The 25,596-nt window shown below is 39.0% G+C and overlaps 1 protein-coding gene across 1 annotated transcript; it reads left to right on the top strand.

The window, feature by feature from the left end:
* The first annotated feature begins 6,654 nt into the window (after positions 1 to 6,654).
* On the top strand, positions 6,655 to 24,060 carry LOC135468046 (cholecystokinin receptor type A-like). The gene is made up of 3 exons (XM_064746058.1): positions 6,655 to 6,738; positions 7,087 to 7,264; positions 20,535 to 24,060. The coding sequence occupies exon 3, from the start codon at positions 20,614 to 20,616 to the stop codon at positions 21,835 to 21,837; it is 1,224 nt and encodes a 407-aa protein (XP_064602128.1). The 5' UTR covers positions 6,655 to 6,738; positions 7,087 to 7,264; positions 20,535 to 20,613; the 3' UTR covers positions 21,838 to 24,060.
* Positions 24,061 to 25,596: the final 1,536 nt, after the last annotated feature.

The following is a 25,596-nucleotide window of genomic DNA, read 5'->3' as shown; positions in this document are numbered from 1 at the left end:
AGACGCTGGGGTTGTGTATATCCGAGATTTGTTTGAAGAAACTGGCACTTTCAAACCGTTGGATTTACTTAGTGAGCAATATGGTATCCCAGGAACATATGATGGCTATAAAATTTGGAAAACTCTCGAAACTGCTATTTTGAAAAATGTCTCAGATCACCCTTTTGTTGCTGGTAAAAGGCCAAACTTAAATTTTGATAGTGATTCTATATCTAACTCTAAATGAATACTATCTTCAGTTCAAACAGATGCAGTCCATCATCCTCCTGAAACTATTGTTCATCATGACAACTACAAAAAAAAAATTTAGTGATGAAGTTGTTTCAGTACAACTGTAGTATTGGAACATTGTATATATATATTTACACAAAAATTGTTACAATAATGTTCTCAAAGAGTCTTAACTAGGTTGTGTACAGAACTGGCAGAACGCCAAGAAATCTACTAGTTTAAATATGTAACGTTATAGTGCATAAGTGGTGTAATGGTATATATGTTTCCAAGGCCCTTGTAGGTTTTGGCACAGAAGCGTATCGGGTGTTTGTCTATCGTAGCCCAATATTGACTTTGTTTTCTCTACATTACACACTGACAGATAGTTAACTTCAGCCTCACGTATAGCTTGTTATAATACCGGTACAGCAAATCATAGGTTAAATGGCCTCCCTTAGCAACTCTATTGTAAGAAAACTAACTTAATTAGCCATTTCTTCCAATACAAGATAACCGTTTAAACGTACACCTCATTCTTTAACCTGCGTCGTGTGTGGTTGATCATAGACTGTCGCAGCACTGCCCCAGGTATTTATGCACGCTGTGTATATATTCTCGTACATCCACCACAACGCCCTGGGTAATTTTGTAAAGCTGCAATTTGTAATCAGTATACAATGCTTATTTTTATAATATTTTACATGTAGAATACATTGTATAATAACTCATTATAATAATATGCTGATTTTTCTAAAGTAAATATTTACAAAAACAGCTAACTACAAAGAATTAATTATGCAAACCACAAGTCATTCGTGAGATTGTTCCTGTATAGGAAAGCGTCCTGCAGTCGAGGGTTTTTCAAGAATATAGCAGGTGGCCTACATCAAACATATTGGGCAGTCATGTGCGGTTGAACACGAGCTGTCTTCAAACTGACCCAATTTGGATTAGAAAAAAGAACTTGAGTAGCATGTACCACTGAGCAGGACAAAGGAAACAGCAGTATAGAATAATGTATATATGTATCGCTAGAGTGCCCCACTAAAGCTTAATAAGCATGTCTTCATATTCTGGGATATCTTGTATAAGCGTTATACTGCGGCGTAAGGTAAGCAAAATCGCAAACATTGAGAAATTCGAAAGCGCCGCCAATGTTTTCAACTTTAACCGACACGCACATGTTGTTGTTTCCACTCTGACGTCATGCACGCGATCCAGGCTTTTTGTCCCAGTGACATATAGAATGAATGACCTTCGGGTATGGAATGAGTACCTTAATAGCACATGGTTTGTAATTCTGTGTCTTTTTTTCGCTGCCAGCCTGCCATTTTTGGTGTACAGGTGCATGCTTGGTATCAAAATGATGGAGATTGTCTGAACTTTGGGCAGGTATGAGCTCTAATGATGAAAGTTTGAAATTCTGAGTGGAATACTAGGCCAGGTATGCGCCAAAAAAGGTGTGCCACGAAATGTTTGGGACTGAGTTACAGCACCAGACGTTAACATTGTCGCTTATGGAAAATTAATAGGGATGTAAGGCCGTATAGTTGACCGGGGTGTAAATATTTGGTTTCGGTCAACATTTCGCACTGCCATTTAATTATCTAAGAATCGTTCAAAAGATTAATGTGTCTTTTATTACTACTATGTTTTGTCATCATTTTTTTAGTGAATTTATGCAAGCATCGCGTCATATCCATCGTGTCAGCGCGAAATTCCTCCATGATTATTTCTATATCAATATAAACACTCACGGATGTCGACCTGGACTCTATAAACACCCTGTCCAGTTGACTTGCGTATCTAATGAATCACATGGTTATTCCACAACTGTTACCTGATTGGTCTTCTGTATTTTCAAACTGAGTAATTAAACTTCATTAGTCAGGCGTTAAAGACGATGACATTTCCTCGCTAAGTGGGATAATCTGACCCAGCGGAGTGCGTGTCACTATGGAAACGGAAGCTGCACCACTCTCTCAAATTAGGTTACTTCCGGTGGTTAGACCACTGCTCACCACGGCCGCCATGTTGAATGTGTCATAATTCTCGTCATACACTCGTAATCACAACTGTAATGTTATATTCTACTCCTGTCTCCTCGGTTTTCAATTCCGTCACTTAATTGGCTACACCCTCCTGACCTATTTCTGATAAAAGATAAACTTTTTATTTCTTATTATTCTTCATACGACAGCTTAATTTATTTTCAGAGCCCGGGGAAACCCACCACCCATCCCAAAACGAATAATTACATTTTTTAAAAAATCATTAAAATGTTCGAATTAAACACATTTAGCACCTAAATGATAAAGCAATCTTAATTTCTCGAAGTCTGGTTTCTCTTCGGTGGATTAATGGTTGAAGCATCCGCCTCGAAGTCGGGAGACCTGGGATCAAACCCGGGTCGGGTCACACAAAAGAATTTAAAAATTGCACTTGTTGCTGCCTCGCTTGATGCTCAGGACTGAGAAATTAGAGTAAGGAAATATGACTGGTTGGCCCGGCGTCGGTATAATGTGTTATGAGGTGTTATGTTTGGTATCTTCGGCATGATACTTCAGCGGCGTCAGCACTTTGGCGGCATAGACTCTCCCTGCCACAAGAAGACATATCATGTACACACACTTAATGACTCCTCGTCGTCATATAACGGAAGAAATGTTAGGTACGACGTCAAACCCCAAGCACTCATTTGTAGTCTCGGACAATTTTTTTTTTTCAATTTTTCATTGGGGGCTGATGAGTTGCCGATTATTGTTATCTTGTTGTTTGTTGTTATAGTGGTAACTGCAACTGTGAATGCCACACACTGCATCAAACAAAGACTATTTACGCCGTTAACGTTGATAAAATTGGATAAAGTATGTATATGGTTAAATGCAGAGATTTTCACAAGACTAAGGGCGCCTACGCTTATACGGAAACAACGGTGTCTACAGTCTAGCCTACAGACAGTCGTGTGACGTTATTCACTGTTCTTGCCATGTGATTAGTCCTCATATGCTGGCGACATCGGTGTTTCCGCATACTCGTAAGCTCAAGGTTCAAGGCTTGTCTGGGGTTGTCCTCTTGCCATGTATCACCGATAATGGTGTAACGTATAACTACATCTTTTTCCTTGATGGAGTTTTACACTGTATTCAAGAATTTATTTATTTATTTATTTGTTTATTTATTGTGACTGGTGTTGCTTATATGATGATGGCCAGGTTTATTGGTGGAGGACACTGGAGTGCCCGCAGTAAACCACCGTCCTTCGTCAGCTACCTGGTAAAACTCCTGACGGAATACTTCACCTGATTTAATGCCGTAGTCCAAAAGACTAGAACTATCAGGATTCGAAAAAGCGACTCCATATAATTAAGACTTACGGCATAGGGAGAAAAACCAGAGCGGCGAATTAAGACAGTGTCATAGCTGGCAAATTGTCACACTTAACCGGTGAATACGGCCTCTTTTCAGTGTATCACAGTTAGCGTTTTATTCAGTTACCAAGGGCTTACTGCACTTTAAGCATGTGAACCTGAGGGAATATTACACCTCCAGTAATACTTGGCGCGCCTGAAACCGTCACCATTTACGTCTATACCTAACAAACCTCCTTGAGCTTAATCTGAACACTTCATTGGTCAAATCCCTACCCTCTTTAACAGAACCGGCAGCCGAGGTATCACAGATTTTTAGAACCAAATGCAGTTCCATATGTTTTGTCCAAAATTAAATGGTTATCAGTTTGATACAAAACATTGTTTCCATTATAATACTGACGTCACAAAAGCATTCTGATAGGCTCAGCGGAAGACGTGTACTTCTTGTTTACTCTGTATGTACATCGGACACGTGACAATAATCTGTACACATTTTGATCCAACAGCCTAATCATCAGCCTGAAATTCCATATTACGGTAAATGACCTAAAACTTCATCTCAAAATTTCGTTTAAGATGCAAATAAATGTAGTAAAATATTACGTTTGGTGCTGAAACTTACATTTTCCTAATAGAATAACATTTGACCTCTTAAGCAAACTTAAGACATATCTTTTTGGTCATTTACGATATTTTCAAGCATTATACGGAATTCAGCTAGTGGTATATAGCCATACGAATCGCAGTGATGGTAACATAGGGTAAGTCAACAGTTACTGAGTATGTGATGGTAACATAGCGTATAAGTCAACAGTTACTGAGTATGAGGCTAGTATTGGTATATAGCCATACGAATCGCAGTGATGGTAACATAGGGTATAAGTCAACATTTACTGAGTATGCCGCTGGTATTGGTATATAGCCATACGAATCGCATCGATGGTAACGCAGGGTAAGCCAACAGGTACTGAGTATGTCCGTAGTAGTGTATATAGCCATACGAATCGCAGTGATGATAACATAGAGTATAAGTCAACAGTTACTGAGTATGCCGCTAATAATAAACAAGCAAACCAATACATACACATCATCAATAATAACAAGTAAAATACTTGGTATGATGGTACAAAGCAAAACTTTGTAGGCAAACCCGCAAGGAATTTGTGGATCTTTGCTGCTTGCGGGACTGTGAAGACAATAAGCGGTTCATAGGGCTCTAAAATTGGTTGAAGACCGTCTGTCTTCCACAAACATTGTAAGCATATCTGTACGTCGTATGTACACAAGTTGGTACTTTAGCTCCAGTACTCCAATTTCGTCTATCCATAAAAAATGAAAGCCGTCATATAAAGGAATGGTTCTTGAGCGTGGTGTTAACAGAATCAAATAAATAAAAATAAGATTCCAAATTCAGTGTTTCTTACCATAAAAAGTTAATTATAATCAAAATATTATTGTGACTGTTCACATGAAGAAAGTGTGATTTTAAAAGTGCACAACGTTTGTACAAGACCGAAGCCTGGGTTACTCACTCTTATAGATTTGATTTGATTCTGACTGGTGTTTTACGCTGTACTCAAGAATATTTCAGGACGGCGGCCAGCATTATGTTGGTAGGAAACCGGGCAGAGCCTGGGGGAAAACTGTTATTGATACACACGGGCTAACAATAAACACAAAGATCGTCTATCTAAAGATAAATGCAAAATGAACTTCATGGCACACATTTAAAATATATATATATATATATATATATATATATATATATATATATATATATATATATATATTTTAAATGTGTGCCATGAAGTTCATTTTGCATTTATCTTTAGATAGACGATCTTATATATATATATATATATATATATATATATATATATATATATATATATATATATATATATATATATATATATTATATTAACATATAATATATTATATTATATTTACACAACAAAAGTTTCATGAAAGCAGTATGCAATACCAATCAATGTTTGAACTTATTACAACGAGTCGTCATCTAGAGCTATATATAAGGCATTACCTAATGTCGTCATCTCTAGTCCCAGCTGGTTATTAAAACTGGTCGAGTCAGTAGAAGACAATGTAATGTAAACTATTTTTAGAGTATGAATTGAAATACAATTTGTGTTGAAAGAGGCGGAAAATCCCAGTCAAGCAAAGAATCAGTCTATACACATATATATATATATATATTAACGAAGAATCAATGTCCAATGCTTTGTGAAGTTTTATTTTCCTTGTTGTTGGGGGCTTTCCCACAGGATTCCACATCGGATTAACACATCCAGATTGAACACTGATGTGTCTTGTGAAATCAGCTTATAAGCGACAAGGAAAGGTCAAAAGACACTATACTTTCGAAATAGTGTGATATATTATATCTACGGATGGTCGTTGGTTTCCTACGGGCTCTGACCGGTTTTCTCCCACCATAATGCTGGCCGCCGTGGTATAAGTGAAATATTCTTGAGTACGGCGTAAAACATCAATCAAATAAATAAATATATGTATTATCTATTCATGCCGGGGTTATATCCACGAATGTCCACGTATATGACGACCGGGTGTTGTTGATGGAGAACCCTCCCTCCTTGCACGGTTACATAACGCGCAAATCTCTAAACAGCCGTTTCTGAATTTGAACACGCTACCTCACTGATCAAAAACCTCTCTTCTGCATACATCGAGACTAGCGTCCTGGTGCCAAATCAGTGAGTTCTGAATTGACAATACTAGCGTAGAAAATGCTAGACTCTTCCTTGTATGTATGCTAATATGATTTCATTGACAAGCCCAATGCTGGCGTTAGCTACTCAAATTCTTCCTCGTTATTGTGTCACAGAGAAAACACACCAACTCGTCAAAAAACAGGCAATACACAGAGCTATACGTTCATGGTGAATTGTCGTGAAGCCACATTGGTCATGTATTCACAGTTAAAGCTAATCCGCTTCATTCGCTGTTGTGTGAACAGAGCTCTTATCACGATAATTCTAAGCGCTATCGTACACAAATAAGTTCATTGTACATCATGGAGAAATTACGAGAATATGAATGCCGTCCATCCGGTGTACAATCCGTGAAGGCATTAAGACGGAATTAATCGAAAGGAAATATAGATGAGAAGGTAGACTAAGCTGACTATTAAGCAGAAAAGTGTTCAAGTCACCGTATGACATTTGACTCGCCTTGCTTGTCATTCACGTCATTGACACTCGTAAACTAGTAAATGTGTTAGATGGCTATGTAAGCAACATAATAAGGCGCACTGAGAAAGGCGACAACGTTCTTCTTAGTTTCAAGACAACCCGACTTCCGTAAATCATTAAACTATCTGTAGGCCTTCTGGCAGTTTGTTAAGCGACGTACACATACACCAGAGGACTCTACCGAATAAACGAGTGCCCCGCAGCAAATGTCCCACAGCCAATCAACTTCCAGTTTACTCGTGTACACCACCATCCTTTCGTTTCAGATCCTGCTCGGGTCGCGTGGTCGTGTTGTCAGCAAACACAGAGTGTTGGGCAGATCATGTCTGTGTCACGCCGACGAGCTGCTCGCTGCTGGAGAGTCAGCCACAACGTTGTAGGGAGAGGCACGTGTAACTGTAGTCCTGATTGCACGCCGGAAACACATCTGCAGTGCACATAAAGGTACGTATCAGTTTGCTAATTAACAATGTAGAGATGAGTAGTAGTCTGTCTGTTTGAATTGCAAATACCTAAACTTAAGATTTGCTGCAATACGGTGGAGTTCGCTCAAAAGCAATTCATATCATTTCATGCATACACCTCCTTGGATTGGTAGATCTACACGTCTAGCAATGGCTAATAACATTGTAAAATAACGCCATAAATCGTGAATATTTATCCCTGAAATTAAATGGCGGATGGGAAAAAATCTAGCTAGTATAAAGATTTCGTTTGAGAATGATTTCATCGTCTGATGGAGATTGCTTGCCACGGTGTCCGCACGCAATGTTTCGTGCGACTGCCTGCCTTTATTAGAAAATAGCACAGCAATACACAACACTACATATTTGTTGCATTGACAGAAAACTGATTTAATGCATTTGCCTTCGCAAATAACAGCAATTACAACCATGTAAAAAATTTAAGCTAGTAGTGGTATTTTACCAATTTTTGGTATTTTTAAATTTACCAACCAGGCCAAGTTATAGGCTATACTTATGTAAACATATATTATGAGTTTTAATTTGTCCATTTACTGATTAACAAGTATCGAATATTTCAACTATATATTGATATGAATCGATGTGTCTCTCATGCATGAAGAGGCATGAAAGGTTCTTCATTCTTTATGTATATGGGTACGCTTATGTTCTATCGGCCCTTGATTATTCAAACCAGATATATTATGGTGTAGTAAAGACTGAAATGAATCATTATAGCGAGAAGCTGAAACGATGCATGCTGGAGATAAGGTGGTGCAATCGTGTGTAGCGTCAGAGTATCGTAGTTACTCAACCGAGTCTGCAGAATATTTACGCTTTGCTGATTTGATCTTGAAGATACTCAATTTCTGCAGAACTTTCTCCCAGTAAAGCCTTATGAAGGGTTTACTTCATTATGAGACGCGAGTTATTTTACCGTCTTTATTATTCACACGAGAAAGTTACATTTTAATAAGATATTTATATCAGAGCAGCATCGTCCATAGTTTACTATATAAGTGAACAAATCATGGCATTGGGATCATCTTTATGATCGCGTAGGCTTATATCCTACATTTTGAATTATGCATTTGACCTCTGGCCATTAAAGACAGTTTTACTTTTAACAGATGGCTTGTATTGTATTAGGCTTGTTTTGATGAATCAAACAATATACAATTTGAAATAACCCGTTAGCTATTTTTCCTTATCTACCAGAAGCACGGAGAAGCTGTGAACAATAGCTTAAATGAATTATATTCAAGAAGCAAATTGCTTCACGTAAATATCGAAATCTCACGTGCGTAAATACTCGGCGCCCCTGACATATCTGAAGCAAAGATTTTAACCACACTGACTTTGTAATTCAAAAACCGCCCACACATTTTGTCGAGTTTTAGAGAAGCTGGTAAAAATGAGTCACAACAAGACTGTTTGTCAGATATAGGCAATTCATGACCTTATCACAAAAAAATGTCAAAGATTTTTATGTGCAGCCAGGAGATAAATAAGCACCGTCGTTATCGGGTGGAAAAAATGTTCAAAATGATTACCACTAAGTGGTTAACGTTTTCAGAGGCTGTTTGAAATGTAAGCCACGATCATTCATTATCAGTTCCTTTTCATAAAGACCACGAGAAGCTTGAAAAGTTTACCACCATCTTTGTGAAAGACGTGGTTTTAATGACAACCTTGCTATGAAATAAAATTATATTTCATGTCAATCTCCATGAATTATATTGCTGATATAATTAGCTAATTTCCACCGAAAAACAAATGGCTCCCTCTTGTACAAGGCAGACCAGGTATAAACAACTGGTATGAAGAGCTTGAAGGTATACGTAAGTAGGCTACCTAAGCAGGTGAAGGTTTGTATGAACCAATTATATCCGTGAACACTCATCAAGAGTGACAGTATCTTCTTAAGACCAGAGTAAATATCTCTGTAGATAGACGGCTACAAGGTGATTGTTAACTGCATGTTCAGACGTGCACGCTTTTATGAAATAACTCTAGAGAGTGATAACTTTCTCCTTTCATGTGATGTTTAGCCTGACAAATTGTTTACTCTGTTCTGTCACACCCGAGCTTGTGTCAGGGACGGCAGGTAGATGCAATCTGTTGTTCAACTCGACAAACCCGTGAACTCCAAGCCATCGGGACAAGGAAGAAGGTGGAAAATAGAATGCTTTTGAAAACCAGAAAATCTTTTCAAATTTTAGAAAGAGTGTTGGTATTCTTGGCAATGTTTGCTCATGAAATTTCTTATGCGTATTGCATATACGCCTATACGAGAGAATTGCACAAAGGTTACCTGTAAACACAAGCCTGTTGCCTAATACTCTGGTTTTCTTATGGGGCCGTCTCGATGGAGGCGTGGTTGAAATTGCTCCCTGAAAGGCTTGATACAGGCACCAGTAATGGGCCCAATTCCTGTACGGTCTGTGCAGCTGAGCGGTAGAATTCTGGCATGAAAGGTAGCACAACGCCCTAGAAATTATGCATAGAAGTGCTATAATTCTACAATTCACCTCTAATAGGCCAGATGACCTGTGCCTTGAATTTTTTAGATTCCATTCCCTCATGTGGTATCGGGGCCTACTTCACCACAAATAATCATTCCACAGCGCTAAGCTGGAATTATTTAGGTAATCTTATACCTCATGAACGTTTATTGAATATCTTTTCTTCAATATGGAATACACTTGGAGAGTTACGTTTCGGAAAGTTCGTCAGTTACTTGCCCAAGGCCGGTGGTTTATTAAGGGAAATCCTGTTTTATACACCATTGATTTATACTAGAGCATCTTTCATTTGTTGCTGTCCAAATATTTCCACCAGACTCTACTTTTACGAAAGGGGTTTGGTCACTGTAATAACACTCGTCAGATCATTCAGTGCAAGTGTATCAACCACTGGGGCAATTCTGTACATTAAAATTTGTAACAATTTAGCGATGCTTTGAAAAAACAAATAAAAGGATTTTCTTTGTGTACCTGTAAGCTTCATTTGGAACTGCATTATCCCTTGTATCTATTTGAGGAGTGTATACGCCGTACTCTGGACGGTATTTGTCGACTGTATTATCTATTTGAAAGGAGTATACGCCGTACTCCCCACTGTATTTGCCTGCCATATTATCTATTTGAGGGGTGTACTTGAGACTGTATTTGTGTGCTATATTATCTATTTGAGGGGTGTTAACGCCGTACTTGGGACTGTATTTGTCTGCAGTATTATCTATTTGAGGGGTGTAAACGCCGTACTCGGGATTGTATTTGCCTGCCATATTATCTATTTGATGGGTATGTACGCCGTACTCTGGACTGAATTTATCTGCTGTATTATCTATTTTAGGGGTGTAAACGCCGTACTTGGGACTGTATTTGTCTGCAGTATTATCTATTTGAGGGGTGTAAACGCCGTACTCGGGATTGTATTTGTCTGCAGTATTATCTATTTGAGGGGTGTAAACGCTGTACTCGGGATTGTATTTGTCTGCAGTATTATCTATTTGAGGGGTGTGTACGCTGTACTCTGGACTGAATTTATCTGCTGTATTATCTATTTGAGGGGTGTAAACGCCGTACTCGGGACTAAGTTTGTCTGCAGTATTATCTATTTGAGGGGTGTAAACGCCGTACTCGGGATTGTATTTGTCTTCAGTATTATCTATTTGAGGGGTGTGTACGCCGTACTCTGGACTGAATTTATCTGCTGTATTATCCATTTGAGGGGTGTAAACGCCGTACTCGGGACTAAGTTTGTCTGCAGTATTATCTATTTGAGGGGTGTAAACGCTATACTCGGGGTTGTATTTGTCTGCCATATCATCTGTTTGACGGGTGTATACGCCGTTCACTGGACTGTATTTGTCTGCTGTATTATCTGTTTGAGAGGTGAATACGCCGCACTCGGGACCGCATGGGTTAGCTGCATTATCTATTTGGGGGTGTATACTCGAAACTTTTAGTCGAGACAACGGCGATGACGTTAATAGACAGTGCATGTCGGAAGACACCAGCTCACCGCGTCAAATGCTGGACACTTTCCCCGACGTAAAGTGCATCTATTTACGTCTAAAGACAGAATACCTGTGGCAAGGTGTTTGTTATAAACGACCAAAAAAATAGCGCCTAGTGTCTCTCATTAGGCTCATTTCGCCTTGCTTCGATGACTGTACACCTTCCAATCCATCTTCTCTGCTAATTTATGCGCGTGCCAAATAGGATTACGAATAAAGTATAATTGAAGTTTAAAAAGCACAGGCAGACAAAAACGACAGTAGACAAAAGACAGCAAAGATGTTATCTGTGACGACAGAAACTATTTGCCTCGGTGAATTTACCGACAATTTATCTTTATCTGTGGCTCTTGTGCCTGTCCATAACGCAGATTTGGCTTAGGTCACAAGGTTTATGTGCATAACCACAAGTTCCTATTTCATCAGATATACATCGACTGGTCTTTCGAAAGAGAATCTTTACGAACCTAACTTAACTCGAAGTTTTGTGTACAATAAGGCTAAACTGGTGAAACTGACTTAACTTCTCATTTAGATTAGTCTAACCCTCCCTGTGTCAGTTAGACATGTGCAAATGTCCCCATGACCGAGAACATGGTTTGACCTGGACACGTATGGAGCTGTTGTCATCGGTACCCACAGGAAAACGGCACTTCACGATCCTCTTTAGGGTCCTAGAGTATGCTACTGAAGAGAAAACAAACACTACTGCGTGGTAAGAAAGCAAGTCTTAGGAGCTTTACAATAACATTTTCCATTAGCGATTATTATGTATACATATATATATATATATATATATATATATATATATATATATATATATATATATATATATATATATATATATATATATATATATATATGTGATATTTATAACTCACCTGGTTTAGATACCGCTTGGCAGCTTAGTTTGCTTACCGATACCTTGTGGTGATGATATCGTGCACCATGTGGCAATTAAGTCTTCACTGAGATTATTTTTGTAGTTAAGCTGTATAATTAAAATATATATAAAGAAAATGCCATGCGTGGAATATACGCGCTGCAATGTGCTCTTTATATCATAGGTTCGTCCATTGCATTTTTGTCTGTAAACTGTTTACGATCCCTTCCGTATTACGTGCCATCAGCTTACATTTGTAAATATTCGTGAGATGTATTTGTTTGATGGATTGTTGTCTGGTTACTTGCATTTATGGCAGTGTTGGATATGACTCTTATGAGCCTGGATGTGAATTGGCCTTTTGGCAAGTAACATACAGTGCAGGGGTCCAAATATATGGATTGAGCTGCTGTTTTAGTGCTTACACCGAACTCTGGGATGTTCCAAGGTTTTAGGCAGATTTACTACAGAAATGCAGTAGAATGTTATGACAAAGAAACGCATCATACATTCGGCCTTTGTGTACATGTTCTTAGCAGATGTTTAAACTTTGCGACGATGTACTTCGAAATAAAACACCCCGCTAATTTGCTTTTCACACAACTGAATGTTGTGTGACAAATGTTGACATGTATTATTTCGATTGTAATGAGAATAACTTTCCCTAAAAGATGTAAACCTCAAGGTGGATAAAAGCAACGAGGGTTATAGTCTACAGACGGGGACAAATTCCTTGGATGTGGTGGAAAGGGAGTGGGGTGGCGTAAGGGAGAAGAATGATCAGGCCCCTTATATTCGACCCTTGACCAAGAAGTGAAATAACCACTTGTGTTAGTACATGTGTACTGACTGTTAGACTTGGAATGATGAGGAACATACTGTGTGCTGGATGTACAAACGGCTGAAAGCTTCAGTAATGTTTGTCACATTAGATAATTAGATATCACAACTGCTGCATACGTCAGCAGTCATACGTCTTCCTTCCCATCAAAAACATTCTGAAACGTGTTACCTAGAGAAACGTGTTACCTAGAGAAACGTGTTACCTAGAGAAACGTGTTACCTAGAGAAATTCGCTCAGAACTTCTCATACTTTTCCCTTGACCTTCCTTTCAAATTTCGCCAACTTTTGTGTCATGTAGCTATTTCCCATATCCTCTTCCGCTTAATTGTTTGACTATCATTTACATTTATCTGGCTGTTGTGATGTTGGTTACTTTTCTCTTTTAAAGATTGTATTGATGGAGATGTATTATTAACATGAAGGTAAGAGGTGACTATCTTATGATGGATCACTCACTTGTCCTATACCATCGTGCGGCTGGGTTAGAGTCATTACTGTGCAGATGTTTAATCAAGCCTCCGGACATCACATCCCTGACAATGTACGTACACTTCAGTGAACAGTAGCCTTGATTAAATAAAGCATGCGAGATAGACTGTGAACCTATCTTTATGCCATGTCACTGGCTGCGTATAAGCCCAGGTGTGAAAATACAGGTAAGGAATGTGTATCCTTTGCAATCCAAATCAGAGGTACGCCTTTTGCTCTTTGTTTTCAGATGATGAACACTACTTTTTTTCTCGGTGCTTGTACTTATGCGCGTTTTTACGACAATAGGAAGGTTATTTATGAATATATATGCAAATTGTATTGACCACTATGGACAAGTGGAATGTTTTTACTCATTGCCTTATTAATCAAATTAGAAATAATACAGATATTGAATGCGGTCTATATACGTGTATACTTTCTAGTGTCTCTGCATTTTTTAACTGTAACTTCACGTAACATGAACTTGAAATCGGTACCTTATGCAGTCAGTCATTTCTGTATTATTAAAAAATGGTTAAATCACTGTGAGTTCATCTATATGTAGGCAAGCTCACGAGGTTAACAATGGAAGAGACATCTACACATAGACAAGCTCACGGAGTTAACAATTGAAGAGACATCTACACTTAGACAAGCTCTCTTAGTTTTTATATTATACTAATATTTCACTTATAAGACGGCGGCCAGCATTACGGCAGAGTCCGGGGGAAACCCACAACCATCCGCAGGCTGCTGGAACACCTTCCCACGTACGGCCGAAGAGGAAGCCAGCATGAGCTGGGCTTGAACTCACACCGACCGCATTGATCAGAGGCTTTTGGGTCATTACGCTGCGCTAGCGTGCTAACCAACTGAACCACGGAAGCCCCGGTTAACAATTGAAGAGACATCTACATTTAGACAGGCTCTCGGGGTTAACAACTGAAAGGATATTTACACTTAGACAAGCTCACTGAGACATCTACTCTTAGACAAGCTCACGAGTTTAACAACTGAAGAGTCATCTACATCTAGGTAACCTCACGAGTTTAACAACTGAAGAGTCATCTACATCCGGCTAACCTTACGAATTTAACAACTGAAGAGTCATCTTAATCCAGGCAACCTCACGAGTTTAACAACTGAAGAATTATCTACATCCAGACGACTTCGCGAGTTTAATAACGGAAGAGTCGTCTACATCCAGACAAGCTCACGAGTTTAACAACTGAAGAGTTATCTACCAATGAACAATTTCAACAGAATCCTCAAGCAGCATTCTCACAATAAGTAATCTGGAAGTAATTTTCTTCTTGTAAATGTCATTGTGTTCTACGAAGGAGAATGCATTTCTTAGACTAGTGTATCACACACAGATTGCTCATTGTTGTTCTCCTACATACAGATTTTAATTTGTTGTACCTTAACCCGCTCGATCCATTTTCTGTTTGCAGTTTGCAATTATCCTATTGTTGTGAGCACAAGGACATTTTGTTCCAATCCACATTTCTCATTAGTCAAGCTGAAGCTCACTTGAGGAAAAATGTTATGCGCATGTACGGCGGTTCATATGTCCACTGACGACAGCCACTCGGCGTCCGCTGTTTGAGAGTTAGGGACATGTAACACTACGTCTGGTTATTTGAACTCGTTCTTCTGAGAGCTTTCAAAACTGGATGATAGCAATTCATGATCGATTGATACTTGACACTGATATGAACGCAAGACAACTTGTACATGAATTTTAAATCTAAGAGTCTATAAGAGTGCATATGTATGCGTGAGTAAGTGAGAATGAACAATCAGAAAATGTATGTGTGTTGACTAGCCTGTCTTATACTGTTGCTAACTACCACCATTTTCGTTTGAAGCCTGGGCCCAAAGGAAGATTTGGGACTTGTTTGATGCATATAATGTTTGTTATTGCTCAGGGTAATGATGAATTTGACTGATAAATATCATAACGTATGTGTCCGGTGACAGATAAACTGTCGATGTCATTGGTCAGTGGCGGAACAGGTGCGACAGAAGCCATGTACGCTCTATCGATAGTACACGTATAAGACTAATTTCTCATTGGATATGCCCCAGTCTACGGCTCACACCGTGGAGGGGTGTCCTTGGTTATGGACGCACATATACCGGTGTTGTGGCACCAGGGTTATATTATCCAGAACCACTTATACATGTCATCTAAATCTGGAGTGCTCGACCCCTGGGCTTGAATAAAGACACTGAGCCTTCTGGTGAGCGTCATTGTTGTGATTGGTCTGTGTTACACTGGTTTAGATACCGGACCTATAGTCAACAGGTAAGATAAATTAGAGGTACATGTAAATTATGTATGGGCCAAACAGGAAATAGAGACAAGCTTCCTTGAACTAACCATGAATTAATCGGAGATGGTTTCTCTGTGACAGTCATGTGAACAGGTATAGTCTTCTGTCTGCATGTGGAATAAGCGAGCGACTATCATCTTACTGAACTAGCCTTCCTGACCGTGTCCAGAACAGTTTACAAGAATTACGGATAGCGTACATGTAGCTGTCAATCGTTATGGACGTCTTCAGGCAACAATAGGAAGCGTATTAGCTTAGCTGGAATTATTTGGGATTGCATTGACTTTCGAGTGTTCATCTTGCAGATGCCATACCCGCCATGTTACAGTAGGCGTCTTATGGTACAAAAAACTGTCTGGTATAAGACAAAGATCTGGAACTTCAAAAACTAAAAATAAAACTGTGCTGTCACTATATGCATAGACTATACAAATCTGCAACACTCCATGAACAAATACCTGTAAGTAAGGCTGTGCGCTAAAATGCGTTTGTTTGTCCAATGGCTGATATACATACACACAGGTATGTGGGATTGGGGGTTGAGGTTAATGGCTCCTATTCTGTCAAGAGCACGTTCAGGGAGGCCCTTGACATTGTGTCAATAGTATGGTGCCTATAGTAAATGGTGGCTGTAGTATATGGTGGCTGTAGTATATGGTGCCAATGTATATATATATATATATATATATATATATATATATATATATATATATATATATATATATATATATATATATATATATATAATAATAATAATAATAATAATTTTTCGTGTGTGTTTAACGCACTACAAACTGGATCAGGAAAAAAAATTCGAACATCTAATTGGTTAAAATGTCACATCATCCCTTGTAAAGGGCTTAGTTATGCAAGACTGGGTATCTTAGCTTCATCAAGATTGATAACTAGGATAACGGGGCACTACCCTTTCATTGGCCTGTGTTATGTTTTATATTATGGACTTTCACTGATGCACACCAGTGAGTTATATATACACCAGATAGTAGTGATAAAATGACCGGCAGAGTGTAAAGACCCGGTGCAACTTGTCCGTTTTGACCCTAAATATATGTAAAGCGCTAAAGAAATCGTTTTACATACAGTAGTTTGAAAACACTCAGTAACCAGAAGTGTCAGCAACATGATAAAATCAGCTCCGGTCTACATAGGTAATAGATCCTCTGAATATGGGCACCTTTAATTATTTGCCTCTCTTTATAATCACATGTCTAAAGCGACCAAGTGAATAATGGAAAAAACGAAATGACTACTGATTTTTTTATTCAGTTTCATAGCTCTCTGTTTCCAGGCTATATAAGCTGTGTCACTACTGTCATGACTGCTGATATTACGATGAATGCACCTCCGTGTACTATTAGCTGTTTCAAAGGCTTAAATACTACACAATTAAACCTTCTCACAGGTTTGGGATGGTCATATACCAGTTCCATGGTATGTGATGATATTTCTCATTTCGCAATTATATAATATGGTATTCCTGCTGAGGAGAGGCCTATTACCACCCTAATCAACAATGCTGAAATTTGTTAATTAAGGTTACGAGGCACAAGAGTATTACATGTACAATCTCAAACGTTATGACACATGTTTAGAGACTATGACCCAACGTGATACAGCATCTACATGCATAAGTCATATAGGGAATATGCAAACTGTACTATATCCGCTGCTGATGTCTTTGCGCTTTATGACTTATCCAGCCTCCGAACAAATATGTGTGTTGAATTATCGTTTACATCTTAAAACCACGCACGCACACACTAGTATCTTGTAACACGTTTTCAGATGATTTAACCTTCATCTTCATTTAAATTCGCATGAAAGTATTGAAACGGCAAATCAACAGATATTATGCGCTAGATATTTTCTTTATGTTTAACTTACTAAGCCTGTGGTTACCTGGATGTGTGTCTGCAATGCACAAAGTCTGTAAAACGTGGTTTGGCGTCGTGGTTGGCGTCGTGGTGCACGATTGGGGCTTTTAGGATCGTTTTTATGTCCATCAGGAAAACAAAACCCATGACGTGTTTAACAGGAACCACATATGTATGCCCACATTAAACAATCCCTCTTCCGATTATACTGTAAAGTAAATTAGCCGCAGCCTTTATAGGATATGATGGAGTTATATGTAGCTGTGCGGAAATGCACTTGTGGCTGCACCTAATCTGGACCACACTTTGGAAAAATTGTCTTGACCGGAGTTTAGAGGACACATTATGTATATATAGTTACGTATATGTCCTTTCTTCGATTTTTCTTCCTGCTTGGATATTTCATTCACCTCACGGATCTCACTGAGAAGGCGCGTGTAGTATTGCCAGCCTATCACTTTGTAACATCGTGCGTGCTCAACCAATCAGATTGTAAGTTGTATAAGGGTAATATATTGTGTATATATTTGAGACCAGAAACACATTTCAGTTATAAATTTGTGGCATTTCAAGGTGGGTATTGTGGATTATCAGTGGAAAATATCAGTTGTTATGGTAATCGTTTCGCGACGGTTCATTTCATCGGACAGTTGTACAAAACGACAAAGGCTTTATTTCACTACGTTTATCTGTGTATAGAAGTAATGGTGAGTAGCTTTGTGTGGATCGTGTGTGTTGATAATTTACAGTTCTGAGGATAAAATGCTCTGGTTTGTATTTGTCCAAATAATTCGTGACCTTTTGGTAGCGTCAGATTTCGGTTTTTGATATAGGCCCCATTTATACCTTGCTTCGCCATAATTCACACGAAACACACACTAGGATACAGTTTGAGCCCTTACACGAAAATTACATTACGGACAAATAATACAGTTTAGCATTGTTATAGGTAAGTCACACATAACTGTCTTAACATCATTACTGACCGATGCAGAAAGAAACAGTGGTCAAGACTCTTCTAAGAACTGATCATCAAGAAAGAAAAAATGTGATCACTGTTTTTTTCTTTTGTTTGTTTCTTTTAAGTTTTAATTTTTTATTAATTTTTTTTCTTAGAAATTCTGGGATATCCATATCAATATGCTGCCCAAGTTAACGAGAGCCTACTATGGAACCACATAACAGTGCATGATGTAACTCTTGTGAGTTCCCCGTGTTTGTTAACCTCCTAACTATCATATTATCGTAAATGGAACGATATGCTCCAATTCTTTTACTTATTATATGTATAGAAAGTTGATTAATTGTGAACTTATTTGCACACAAAATCTTTATTAAAATCATTCCGATGTAGACTTGGGTTTTGCCAGTTCTTTATTAGACTTTGCTGGCACTTGAAATCAACAGGAAACATCTCATCTGCGGCCACGTGCTTATTTCCTTATTGAATTACGTAACACACTTAATTAAGTTTACCCTACATTGAAGTTTCTCGATCGAATATACATTTAGGTCAACTTTAAGTAGATTTTAGGCTGTAAATGTCAAAGTAAGCCAGTCAAAGATACGCAAAGAACCAAACTTGACAAATTTCTCGAAAATCTATCGGTGAAGCCTATATCAGAATTTAGCAATGAGGTACATAGTTGCCTAAACCGCATAGTGAGCTCTGTTGATTAGCTTATCAGGCACACTGTTAAGGTTGTTTGCTGTGTTATTTGTAACCTAATCATATATACACTTTTAGTTCATCCACACGTTGCACAATCAGGCCAGATGAAGCATGGTATGTAGTGTAGAAAGTCCTGAAGAACATCGCGTTCCCTCTTATGTACTATTCTCACGGAATATTCAGCAAACTAACGGCGGACATGCATGGTAATATAGTTGACATTGATGTTGGTTAGTGTGTCTCTTACTTGAGCTCACAACGGCTGCCTCGATGTTGGTTTCATCAGATATCTTAAGAATGACAATAGAAAGAACTGGTCATACAAAATAGTAAAACACTTAATTTGTATTAGACGTCATTCTAAAATGTGGATTATGAATTTAGAAACTTGGGGAAAACTACCAACCTTTGTCAGGTATCTGATACATCTACCGACGTACAGGTGCACCTGAACACGTGATCTCAATGGTTAGGATTTCCGACAGAGGTCGCTTGTATCTTTTAAGACCCCGGTAAATTAAGACAGACGGCCTGGATAGGACATTACTGGCTGATTTAACGGTAACGCCTTTAGGCTGTACCTGTGCCCATAATTAATGGAAGGCTTAGCCATGACTGTAACTATACAGGTCAGGTCATTTAGGTGAAGACAGGCTAATGAAACTGTGTGAATGAGGCTACGTTCATTACGGTACAGCTGTAGACAGGGTGACCAGCACACAATAGCCAATTAAGTCAGTTCTATGACAACTCGGGCAGAACGATGATATTACAAGTTATTAATGCATACATCTGATGTATTTGTACAATGGTGTTTGACTTTTGTACTCGGAACAAAAACACGGTGGTGATCAAGTTGTCATCTCATTTCTCCTCATAGGTCAGAAAAATAATATCTAAAAAAAATTTCACGAGAGGTGTTTCCCCCCCACTTTATATGTACCTGTTAGTTTGTTTACAAATACAGGACTATGAATTACAAAAAAGCTTGACGGGCTATCTACCAAGAACAACTCGTGTTGAACTTACCTGTTTTCTTTTATGTAGGCCCTGTGGTTTATATTACAATAATTTTTTTGTGTTTTTTTTTACGCTAAATAAGATGTCTTTCTTTGTTGACAGGTTTAGGGATAATACTGATGTAAACTTGGCCTACATGTAAACACCTTGGACAGGGTTCGTCAGTTAGTTCATCTTCAAGATGGCGGAAGAGGAGGTGGTTTACAGTGGAGTAATAGAGGGAGACAGATACCCTGACAACTACACACTACTGAAGATTCTAAATGCCGAAAAGGCTCTGCACCATCTACCAGTGACAATTTACCTCACTATTCTTATAGTACTCGGCTTGATCGGAAACTCTGTAGCACTTTACATTTATTACGCAAAGTTCAAGAAGACGCCATCGAATTATTTCGTCATTTGGTTGGCTATATTGGACTTGCTATCGTGCTTACTGGCGATGCCTTTCGACATCATCGACCTGACAAGGCCATATTTGTTCAACAGTCCGGCGTCATGTAAAACAATGAGATTCATCCAATCAGCAACTTTGCTGACACCAGCTATGACTATAATAGTTATAGCAATCGACAGACACGACAAGGTGTTTCGACCTTTCAAGCGGATGTCGAACAAAAAAGCCAAAATCATCAATGTCATTACCCTTGGAGTAGCCATCATATTGGCTCTGCCAGCCATTTTCGTGTTTGGTCGAAACACGGTGCCGACCCGTGTGAAGGATCTTACAGGGTTTACGTGCTCGGTGGATGATTCTGCAAAAGGAAAGGTATACCCTTACGTGTACTATGCCGTGCTGTTTCTAGTGTTTATAGTTACTGTCATCTTGTTAGCAATATTCTACTGTAGACTTTGGCGGGAAATTCGAAAGCGAGGGGGTGGCCGAAAGACAAGATCTCCCAGGGCAACGAGCAGCAAGGAGCCAGAAGGAGAATCTCACGAGCTTGAGGAAACGTCGACAAGCATGGCTCCTCGATCGTCAAAGAAACAGTACTTCAAAAATGCCAAGCTGCCAGACACAAAAGAGAACACAAAGTCGGCAGACGTCAGCAAAGTATCTGTCGACACAGACTTGGGATCATTTTCCCACAACAGACATTCAGTTAAAGTTTATGGAGCGGCTGGTAAAACCACTAAAATTGTGTTTGTAGTGTCACTGGCATTCGTCATTAGTTTTCTGCCGTACCTGATCGCTAAAATCGTTCAAGTGACTGTGGCAGACGTGGAGGAGTTCGCCACTGTTGGCGTGGAGGTTGTCTATAACATTGCCACGAGATCATTCTTCATTAACAACGCTATTAACCCCTTCATCTATATCTACCTGAATCCAGCATTCAGAAAAGAAACGCACAGACTTTTTAGAGCCTTATGTTGCCGCCTGTGTAAGAGCAATTCTGATTGCTGAAAAAATGTGAACAAATATAAAACAAAATCCATCAAAAACCTCTGGTGACTTCGTGGAACCTAGTTCTTCACGACAGCGACACTGTGTGCGATTGGTGGACAGTTATTCAGTACTGACATGGCTGGTTCATAAAACAGTTATGCTATTCAGCAAGATTTTGAAACAATATCAAAGTACATGTTCTGAACAATAGTCCAAGAGATGAAGGATTCTAAGGATCTATTGCCTAGATTTAAGCATAATTGGACAGAGATTGTGTTCCGGGGACTTTTGCAGGAAACATTTATGGTATAACGTTTGGCCTATTGATGCCTGTGACGCTGCCTGGTACAGTAGCATCCGTGACGGCAGATCCATGTGTAACGGCAGATCCATCACAAGCATGTCTTTGTTGACCAACTTTTGGAGATTCGGTGTCAGGTTCCAACAAAGTGCTTTTCACATAAAGGCGTTTAGACATACATGCGCCCTCTTACCTCTGTTAGCTAGGTTATCTTCAAATATTTTTCCATATATAAATGTGCTGACAAATACTTACTCACCAACGTTCCATTTGCAGATTTCTACTTGTGTTCTATATAATTATGATTCCCCGCATTTCGTCTTGAGATATTGTTCCTAATAAGATATTCATGTTTGCATGTATAGTTTCTAATAACGTAGCTCTATGTATATATGTATGTAAAAATGTATTTATTTGATTATTTTTATACAAAAATGTTTCTCTTATGCGCCATGTGTCACTTCGCCAGATAAAAATTGAATATCGTGACGTAAAACTGTCGCCCCAGAGTTTGTTCGAGCCGGTGACCTTACCGTTGAAAGAGCTAGTCGCTTGAATATAAGGAATCTAAACTGCTACATTAGCGGGAGGACACCTATTGGCTCCAGCTAGCTGATTTATAGTATACAGGTTAAGTCTTCTGAAATTCTCTTCATGATTTCACGTTACCATATACATGTGTCAGTTCTCAAAACATCACACGACCAACTAGCGGGGATTCTTTAGCTGAATCTGTCTGTTTCATTGAGGTGGCCCAATTAACAGCCGTATCGCCTAGTTCTGGGGTAGCAAATTCTGATTTCCGCATGTATGTAGACTGTTCACAGCTATAATATCCGTATAAATGATGGAGATCAAGTGCGTTCTACGTCTCAAAAGTGATACAGTGTTAATTGGAGTACCCTATTCACACAAAATAGGCGCGTCCAACTTAACTATGCATACTTACCCTATACACACAAAATAGGCGCGTCCAACTTAACTATGCATACTTACCCTATACACACAAAATAGGCGCGTCCAACTTAACTATGCATACTTAATGTATTATGCATCCTAACCTGATACGTGGGAAGGTCTGCCAGCAAGCTGCGGATGGTCGTGGCTTTCCCTCGGGCTCTGCCCAGTTTCCTCACGCCATAATGTTGGCCGCCGTCGTATAAGTGAAATATTCTTGAGTACGGCGTAAAAGACCAATCAAATAAATAAATAAATCCTAATCTGAAGTCAGTCTGAAACCATAGCTAAGTAGACGGAAGCTCTTCACGCAAGTCAGAAGCCATGATTACCACGAGTCTCTTTGTTATAACTTCACAGGTCACTTCCAACTCCTAGCATTCCGTGTTGGTCCATGCCCACGAATTACAAGATGCAAATTTTATTCAATCTGAAGGTAAATATTCTGATTTAATTTGCGTCTCCGCGTGCATGCTTATCTGCCTGTACATAGGGGGCTATATGAGTAGATATCTCGAGTACATGTACATATACATTTCCTAGGCGTGGCTGTTTTCCGAATTTTCATCGTAAATCACGATCGCCAACACAGCCAATCGTGGAAAAGGGTCTACTTGTGCGGTCTATGAAACACTATAAGCAACAGATGAAGGTCTGCTAGCTAGCTAACATACTGTTTATATCTTATCGTGGATATACTGACAGATAAAATTGCCTGCACACATACTGTGTACCTATTACTTAATAAAATGGACTATGTACCCACAATTAACAGACCAGCGTCTACCATGGGTCTCCTCAAATTTTCAAACAACCCTCCATTATTCTCACAAAGTTACAAACTAGGTTACTATGATTCATATGTAGATTTACAGTGGATACAATCAACCTTGTATAAGCTATTACCAGTTCATATTTGTTTATTTGAGAATATGTATATTGAGAAGTTTTATTTCTTTGATATTAAAATCCCATGAAGCACATTCTTCATCTTTTATTCGATTTAACTTGAGTATTGATTAAGTTGACTAAGAATTCGAATCTGAGTAATCTGACAGGTGTATTGTGTGAGAGCGTTTCAGGGTGTTGTGTTAATTACGGTAGATCAACTGAAGTAACTGGGAGCCACACTCACTGACCCCCAAGTTACATCTTCCACACTGCCTATACGTGTATATGTGTAAAACAGAACGTATATTATCATTTAAAACATAAGAGATAGGAGATCAGCCGGTTCTGATGGTTGATACATCTCTCAGGTGTGTTCGGTTTCAGTATTGTATAAAATGGCTATAGCCCTGAGTAAGCTGGCAGTTTACTTGTGGTTGCTTGGAGTGCAAAATATTCATACACCGATGAATTTACATATGTTCTTTCCATTCCCATACAGGCAACCCGATTTTAAGTTCTATCAAAAGTTAAATTTTGCTGTTAAGGGGACATAACTCTATCATGAATCGGCTCGGCTACGTGTTTGTGGGTGAGGCCTTGTACCAAATATAATCACTGGCTTGGCTAGGAGATTTATTACTGTATAGCGGTTCATTCCATGAGATCAAGTCATGACTTGTAGCCAGATAATAGGTGTGGAAAAATACTCAAACATTTTCCGTTTGCCTTTGTCAATCAAAGTAATACAATTACGTCAACTTTCTGCGAAACTTTATTCTTGTTTGAGGCCACTTTTTTTTATCCAGCTGTTATCCAGGTTTTGCAAAGCGCGGGATCCGTTCCCAGACTAGCTTCATACAGAGTGTGCTACACGTTTGTGTAAACACTGAACGATAGCGCGGATTATCATACAACTGTCAGAGCTACAACAGAACGTAGAGTTAATAGTTAATAATTATCTGACGGAATTGTCTGAGTGATGGACTTGTTTGAGCGACAGATTTGTGTGGGTGACGTACTTGTCTGAATGACAGACTTGTCTGAGTGTATGGATTGTCGGGTGACGGACTTGTCCGAGTGACGTACTTGTTTGAGTGACGAACTCCTCTGAGTGACGGACTTGTCTGAATGGTGTACTTGTCTGAAAGTCGGACTTGCCTGAGTGACGGATTTGTCTGAGTGACGGATTTGTTTGAGTTACGGACTTGCCTAAGTGGATGGCTTATCTGAGTGACGGAGTCGTCTGAATGACGTACTTCTCAGAGTGACAGACTTGTTTGAGTGACGGATTAGTTTGAGTGACTAACTTGTCTGAGTGGATGACTTGTCTGAGTGATAGAGTTGTCTAAGTGAAGGACTTATCTGAAAGACGGAATCGTCTGAATGGATGACTTGTTTGAGTGATAGAATCGTCTGAGTGACGAGCTTGTGAGTGACGCACTGACGGAATCGTCTGAGTAACGGACTTCTGTGAGTGTCGGAACTGCCTGAGTGACGGCCTTGTCTGGGCGTGAGCATTGTGTTCCTCTTGACTATAACTTAAATGCACATAACATAATGCTATTCGCAAAGCGAATCAAAACACATCTGTATACAAAGCAGATTGTATACGCTCAGCATGTCCTATT

This window comes from Liolophura sinensis, chromosome 6 (assembly GCF_032854445.1).
Source record: "Liolophura sinensis isolate JHLJ2023 chromosome 6, CUHK_Ljap_v2, whole genome shotgun sequence".
NCBI classification, from domain to species: domain Eukaryota; kingdom Metazoa; phylum Mollusca; class Polyplacophora; order Chitonida; family Chitonidae; genus Liolophura; species Liolophura sinensis.
This window is presented reverse-complemented; position numbering and strand designations above follow the sequence as displayed.